The sequence below is a fragment of the Poecilia reticulata genome, linkage group LG9, assembly GCF_000633615.1.
Source record: "Poecilia reticulata strain Guanapo linkage group LG9, Guppy_female_1.0+MT, whole genome shotgun sequence".
NCBI classification, from domain to species: Eukaryota; Metazoa; Chordata; class Actinopteri; order Cyprinodontiformes; family Poeciliidae; genus Poecilia; species Poecilia reticulata.
In genome coordinates this window covers 4,244,600-4,252,633 of record NC_024339.1, presented here as the reverse complement: position 1 = coordinate 4,252,633, position 8,034 = coordinate 4,244,600, and the positions used below count along the sequence as shown (strand labels likewise).

General features: G+C 38.0%; 2 protein-coding genes across 18 annotated transcripts in view; one reads left to right on the top strand and one right to left on the bottom strand.

The window, feature by feature from the left end:
* Positions 1 to 8,034, top strand: part of zbtb26 (zinc finger and BTB domain containing 26) — a 1,115,122-nt gene that overhangs the window by 88,003 nt on the left and 1,019,085 nt on the right. The window lies entirely within an intron of this gene.
* The window catches only part of pdzd2 (PDZ domain containing 2), a 192,590-nt gene that overhangs the window by 80,333 nt on the left and 104,223 nt on the right, over positions 1 to 8,034 (bottom strand). For all 17 annotated transcript variants that reach the window (XM_017306570.1, XM_017306566.1, XM_008417432.2 and 14 more), the window contains one exon: positions 3,446 to 3,519. In XM_017306570.1, coding sequence (XP_017162059.1) covers positions 3,446 to 3,519 — 74 coding nt within the window. The remainder of the gene's footprint in view (positions 1 to 3,445; positions 3,520 to 8,034) is intronic.

Here is an 8,034-nt window from a genome sequence, read left to right as displayed (position 1 = left end):
GAAGTGGCTGGTGAGAGGGAAGTCTGGACCTCCCTTCTGAAGCTGCTGCCCCCGCAACCTGACCCCGGATAAGCGGAAGAAAATGGATGGATGGATGGATGGATGGATGGATGGATGGATGGATGGATGGATGGATGGATGGATGGATGGATGGATGGATGGATGGATGGATAGCAGAAGCAGAAATTAGTATAAAACCAGAAAAATTTGAAAAAGTGAAACATAGCAAAACAAATACCATAAAGGAGAAAAGATGAACATTTTGATATATGAATTGCTCAAATGTATTCAAGTTTTACTTTGCAGACAGTAAAACCAGTAGAAGCAGAAGGCATACAGAAAGGTAGACAAGCAGAATACAAACACACAGACAGAAACAGAGCACAAGAGAAAAATACATTGAAAGAATTGGAGAAGGTGTGACATGGCTGTACTCCAGAAGAGTTTGACAGAAAACAGAAAGAGCTGCAGCAATGATAGTAATAGTTCCTTAAAGTAGACATACATGGCTACATTTTAATGCATAAATTACTCTACAGTAAAATATGTATGACCAGCATCATTTTGTTTGTCAAAAAACATTAAAAGTTCAAAAACGGCAGTTATTAGAGTGTACACTCTAGCAACGGACAGCAGTTAGAGAATTCCACCATGTATTTCAATGGGGCAAAAAATTTGCACAAAAGGGCAATTATTTCAAAAAGTAAAATAGTGAATTTTAGCAAAAGTCATAGCAGAAATCTTCAGAAGAAGCTGAACGTTTTGATATATGAATTAGCACAATTAGTTGAAGATAGAAGAAGTAGATAATGACCGAAAAATGTGAGCAGGATCTTAATTACTGATGAGAATGCAGTAATGCATTCTCACTGATAATAATAAAAGTTCATGATCTGAGTCTTTATCATTATGTTTGGGCAACATGTATCTATAAGACAAAATCAAATATCTAGGTTTATTTAGTCCATTACAATCAAAACCTTGAGGTTCTCCATTGCTGAGTGTTGCTGCAAATCAGAGGAGCAAGTGTGTTTTCAATGTGCTCATAAAACAAAAGGGTAGTTTTCATCGCCTACCGACAGATAAGTAAACAAAAGCAATTTGGATAAAAATTCTAAACGTAAATACAGAACCCAAAATGCTTTATTTGTGCTCATTTCATTGTGCGGACAAAAAGCCAACGGAAGAAAACCCGCATCTGCATCTGAAGCAACTAAGTCAGTGAAGTAGCTACATATGCTAGTGCGGGTTATTTGCGGCCATTTCTTCAAGTCGCCATCCCTTCCCGCAATAGCTTAAGGTAGCGGTAAAACAATATTGCCACATTTAAGCTGTGATAGCTGGTGTTCCCACATACTTTATAGCCTAAAACGTCTGTGGAAAGCCGGTTAGCGAGTTGCTAACATGTAAACAAAGTTGTGCCCATAAATCACGCAAAGCTTCATGGGGGCTAGAATTAAGGTGGATAGTACTCATCAGGAGAGCCTTCTCCAGGTCTCATCAGGCATCAGTAATATTCTGAGATTATCAATCATTTAGTATTAGCTTAGCTACAGACTACTGCTTGCCTCCATTTATTTTAATGAATGAAGGACCAAATCTACCAACATATTCTTATATTTAACTTGCGCCTGTACCTTTTACCACACTTAACAGGTGAGTCAGACAGCAGCAGCTCTAACCACCATACCAGCATAACCCCTCACTCAGAAAATGGTAATGAAATAATTTTCAAATATATAAATATGCGTCAGCCTATTTAAGGGTTAATGTGAGTAATTAAGAACACATTGATTACTCTACCATTAGCACATTTAGCAGTGAGTGAATTAGGTTGATTGGTTTAGGTTTATTGTTTTGGGCAAATGTCTGGTGTGATGACGGAAGGTTTAAGTAAAATGATTTTAGTAATTATTTTGTTGATATTTTTACAAGAAATAAAGGATTTTTTTTTTCATACAAGTCAGAAGTGCGTGCAAGAATCATACCATCTGTTACCACCCAAGGCCTTTGTTGGAAATGTTTGGTTTTAAAACCTAGAAGACTGCGAGAGTATGTATGTCTGATGAGAGCGTATTTACAAAAACATGAACAAAATGTGGCAACTTTGCTGAAACACATGTGCACTGGGAGGTGCGGAGCCGCTCAGTGCACGTGACGAATGTGATGTTCAAAAAAGACGCAGTAGGAACCGTAGGTGATGGAGAAACGCCCTCTTTATCCTGGATCTTGATAGTATCTCATTCGAGATAGATAGTATGTCAATATATTGAGATGGTATCTCAATATATTGAAAACTCACCTTCGTATTCATGTGAATGTCTAACCAGGTGTACATCTTAAAACCTTTCTCCAGCTTACTTGTTGGGGCTTTGGATTGAGGTACGTCATTAATTGTTACCTTGGGCAAGCCCTGTAAGCACCTAGTGTAAAATGCCATTTTCAAGTGACCGAGCCACTTATTCCCAAACGCAGAAGCTGACGTGCAAAGGGCCTATTTGATGTAATTGTTTCAGCATACATAAATTAAAAGATTTTAAATTGTTTAACATTTACATTTTAAGGAGCTAGCAAGTTTACTTTGTAAAAGTTCAAAGAACAATTTTCATAGTTAGACTGTTTTGTTACCAGTGCAATTTGTTACTGTGAGATTATGAGTTTTAGCTCTGTTTGTTCTCAAATACATCTTAGTAAATTACAATTATAACTGACTGTTTTTAAACTTGGCCAGTTAAACTACCCACTTATCCATGTTGAAACGCTGTTAGAGGTGCTGATGTTCTTAGCAGCAAGAGGGGTAGCTAAGTCAAATTCTGCTCAAGGTCTCATACAACCTTGTACTGGCCCTGCATGATGATCTAAATCTGCTGCACTGTGCATCTCTCCTCTGGATATAGAGGGAAAACAGGAAGATTTCATTTATGTGGCTTTAGTAGCTCTTCTATCTTGTCTCTATTGAGTTTTTAATAAGAGCCACAGAGACTGTTTTGGTTGCCCAAGCTTTATGGGACGAGTTTTCCTGATATATGAACATTTAGCACAACTCAATGTGAACATTTGCGGTTCACATTGAGCTAAGGAGGCAGATTAAACGTGGTGGAATTAAGCTTGACTCTTACCTTGATGAATTCCCCAAAGAAACATGGATCCTCACAAGGGTTGATATAAATGTCCACACGGGTGAGCCTGTATCCAGTTTGAGTGAAAGCAGGCACACGCGATTCGTGCCGAGGTAAACTTCAGAGATCAAGCAGCGACAACGTGAGAGGTGCCAGAGCGGTGTGATAAACCCATCTTTCTTTTAGAAATAATTCTGCCCTAAGTTTACAGTGCATTTTACTTAAAAACAAAATAAGCTTTGTTTTGGGGGAAGCATTATTGAAAAGAATCAACTGGTTTAATATTTGTTCAGAAAATCTAAAATAATTGTAAACATGAAGCTCACCTTGAAGGTCTGGATGGCCCGTTGGTGTGTGAGTCCTTGGAGAGATTCTCCATTTACCTCCAAAATTTCATCTCCTGTTCAAAGAGTAGTGTAGTCAGAACAAGATAAGAACTTAAAGTGGGAATGTCAAAAAAGATCATTCTTTTAAAAAAAAATCATGAAACTAGATGAAGATTACCGTATTTTCCGGACTATAAGCCGCGACTTTTTTCCTAAGCTTTGAACCATGAGGCTTATAGTCCGGTGCGGACTTTATGTGGATTTTCTGTCAACCACCAGGGGGCTCTTTAGCAGGAAGTGAATCATTGGAAGTCAAAATTGGAAATAAAAGAAGCGCCCATTAAAACGGAATTAGGTTTTAATAGGGAATTGAAATTTGAGAATGTTGTTGATCAGTTAAATAGGGAAAAAGAAGTTTTGTTTTTTTTAAATAATACTGGGAACATGAGAATTTGAGGTATAGATATTAGGATCCAGTAGATGGCAGTAGTGCAACAATAATGGATGCAAGCTGCCTTTGAAAGATTTTTTTGATTTTTAACAAAACATTTATTGTACAATAATTTAACGATAAACTGTTACATAATCAGATAAAAGAAACTAAATAACAACAAATATTTACATCAGCAGCTTGTTATATATTAGTTCTTCCTGATCAGAAATGGTGCACAATACATTCTTAAAACCCCACAGTTGTAAAAAAAAACTATTTAAATCCCCAGTGGCTCTGTGGAAGCAAAACTCCAATCTCAACCTGGCCTTGATGTTACACTTCCACAGAGCCACAGCATCAAGTTGAGGTCCAGTCTGCAATTTGTTGCGTCGAGTTATATAAATAGACATTTTGGCCTCTGCAATTAAATAATTTAAAATACGGGATTTAAAACTAGTGGCTTGACTGTACTGCACACCGTAGATAAAAACAGAATTGGTAAAAATCACACCAAAAAGGCTAAAAAATCTTGTTAAAATTTTTTTTAAAAACAGTCAACCGTACACAATCCATAAAAACATGAAAAACACTCTCAGACAAACTGCAAAAAGGACACTCATTTAAAACCCCAGGGCTGATGACAGATGAAAACGAGTTCGTAGCGATGGTGCCATGAAGTATCCTCCACTGAAGGTCACCAGTCCTTTTCTTTATTGGAGGCTAGTACAAAGTCCTCCACTGTGGTTTTTGTCCTCCAAGTTTGTCACTCCAGACACTGCTGGGCCTTTTGTTGAGAGTTCTCTTGTTAAAGATCTTTGTACAGTGTTTGTACAGTACTTTTGGACCAGTTTTACATACCGTATTTTCCGCACTATAAGGCACACCTAAAAACCTTCAATTTCCTCAAACGCCGACAGTGCGCCTTATAATCCGGTGCGCCTTGTATATCGACCAATATTGAGCCACAACAGGTCTAGCAACTACAGTAAATCAGTGACCATTATAAACACCCTTATTTTCATTAACAGTTATAAGCCTTCCATTAATGGAGTCTATCAGTTTCTTGATCTGTTGACTATATTTTCTGCACCAGCAATCACAGCCTCCCAGACACTGCTCAGACATGTGAACTGTTTTCCTTCACCATAAATCTCCTGTTTAGAAGGACCCACAAGTTTTTGATGGGGTTTAAGTCTGGTATGGAAGGGTGCCAGTTCATTAATCTTTTGTCTGTAAGGCTTTTACTGATGCATGCGATCAGTAAATGCATGCATTTACTCCTCTAAAAAGGTGCAAGCTTTTTCCAGTACCACTGCTTGAAGAAAGTGTCTTCTAAAAACTGGCAGCAGGTTTGGGAGTTGATTTTGAGTCCATCTTCAACCCAAAAAGGTCCAACTAGCTCATCTTTAATAATACCAGCCCATACCAGTACCTGCCAAGGGCGTAGGAACAAGTCTGTCGTTGGGGGGGGGGACGCATATCGGAAACCTGACAGATCAGTAAATATCTTGAGCAGAAATGTCAGAAGCTATTGTGCCATCAACACGTGAGTAATGCATTACTCTAATCTCACCCTTGTTTCAGTAACAAGTAATCTAACACGTTACTATTTACAATCCAATAATCAGATTAAAGTTATGCATCCACATAGCATAATGACTGTCATTCCAGGATGAACACCAGATTCTGATATATTTTATTGGTCAAAAGACATTTGATTGTTGGTCAAAATGCATTGATATAAGTTCACTGCCAATTGAACAGGTTCTGCCTCTTTTTAAAACCAAAGTAAAAAAATCATAAAACAGGACTCAGCAGTTTTAAACTCAATACATCACTTTGACCAACAAAAATAAAATCTAAAAAACAAATGTTGTTCTTCTTGAACAACTCTATATCAGTGCAACAGTTTGATCTACAAAATAAATAAAAATGATACTTTTCATATCTAACAGACCTTTAGCTCCTCACTGTTAACTCAGTCTCACTTTCCAGCCCTGCATTCAGTAACTTACCAAACATGAGCCATAAAAACACTGAGGCAAAAAGCCTATTTTTTTTTCTCCCGTCATTTTCAGCCACAAACCACAAATGGTCAGTATGATCAGGTGTTGCTCACTTTAAATAATAAAAAGGCTCATTTTGTTGCTGTCTCAGTCTCATTCTGATCAAATAAAACATTATGGCTAGAGTAGCTAACTTTTAGACAAAGTTAGCAGTAAAATATTGGACATGTGACTATTCCAGAATTAAAACGGCTTAACCAAAAAGATTTAGTTCTATTTATGAAGGTAAACTGACAACAAGATGTTATAACCGAGCGATATTCATGGCAAAATTCCTGACAGATCATTTACCTCATTCAGACGGAGTTTGTCTGCTGTTGCCTTTACTCTGAGCCGTTCAGAGGGGGAGGAAGCGCTTTGCTGTATGCCCTGTTGTGCGCCTTCAAAATAAAAGCACGCGAGTGAAAGATTTTAAAATTCTTCGCAACTACGGTGAAATTATTGGGGGGGACGAATGTGACTGTCTCTAATATTGGGGGGGGGGACATGTCTCCCCCCCCCCGCTTCCTACGCCTATGCCTGCCTCCACCTTCCTGACATCTGACGTGATGTGGAGCTCTGTGCCCATAACTGATCCAGCCACGAGCTCATCCATCTGGTCAGATCTGTCTTGGCGTTTCAACTTGTCTTGTTCAGTGGTGGTCGGGTTTCAGCCTTCCTTACTTTGGCCATGTCTCTGGAGCTCTGAACATCTTGTACTTCTGGGAACTCCAGCTAGGTTGCAGTTCTGGAAAATGACAGCCCAGGAAGATGATGGGTTCATGGCAGCTTTACGTTTGATTATTCTCAGATCTTTGGCAGTTGTCTTTTTTTTTTCTCAACTTGTTTCCTGCGACCCTGTTGACTATTTGCAGCAAAATGTTTGATGGTTCTGTGATCCCGCCCAAATATCTTAGCAATTTCAAGAGTGCTGCTTCCCTCTGAAAGACTTTTTACAATTTTGGACTTTTCAGAGTTACTTAAATCTCTTTGGCCCATTTTGCCTGAGGCAAAAAAGCTGCCTAATAATTATGTATACCTTTATTTAGGGTGTTGATCTTCTTAGGCCCCACCCTCCCTCAATAAAGAAATACATATCAGCTTATATATTCAATAAGCATTCAAGTTTATACAGCTTGGAGTTGGAAAATATTCATAAAAATGATGATATGGTCAAAACTAAAACTTGCCAAATAATTTTGAACACAGTGTATTCAGAAATTTGCTAAAAAAAATCCTAATGTTTAAAAATATTCTCAAAATTTTGAAACATCTCAAAATGGGCAATCACATTCCGTAATTGCCTAAATTTCACAATCCAACATAGTCTAAGCTTATTTCTAAATAAAATAAAAACTGCCCTTGTTGCTTATAATATAGAGTAATTAACCCAGGGGGGCGCTTAAATCTGAATATTTCTTGTGCTATGTAGGTAGGATGGATTTGAATAGCATTCCAAATTTCAAGATGTTCCACCAAACAGAGTGGGAGCTGCTACTGCTACCGTTAGTTGCAAGTTTTATGAATAGTAACGGCATGACCAATATTATGTCCTACAGGTGACACTTTGACATCAATGAAAATACAAAAACAATTAAAACTCATAAGTGTAATACTGTGTACCATAGATTAACACAGGACGAAAAATGGGATTTTCGACAGCTATTGACACCTTGTTCTGGCGTGCTCATGTAGATTGAGGGCTTTCGGCAAGAGGTTTTTGTCAGAGTCGAACACTGCCAAAAATGGTCGAAAACCCTGTGTGTCCGTGTTCCCCTAACTTCCCCCTCTCCCTGTGCCTAGCAGAGGTTTTTGTATTTAAATGAAGTTGCTGAGTGCCATGCAAATGCAAATCAACTGTTGAGCGCCGCCTATTGACTCTCATTCATTTTGTAGCTATCCCTTTTTATACCTTCTGTTCACCATAAAGAAGTATGTTTGGAGAAAGAATATTAAAACAATCTATCTTATCCCTTAAAATATATATTGCATGTGTGTTAGGAGCACTGAAAAACTTAGTTTTGGTTGAATTGATTATATAAAAGAAGAATATGCATGATTACATACAATAGACTTTTGTGAAACGTGATCTTACTTTGACATTCCTCCTA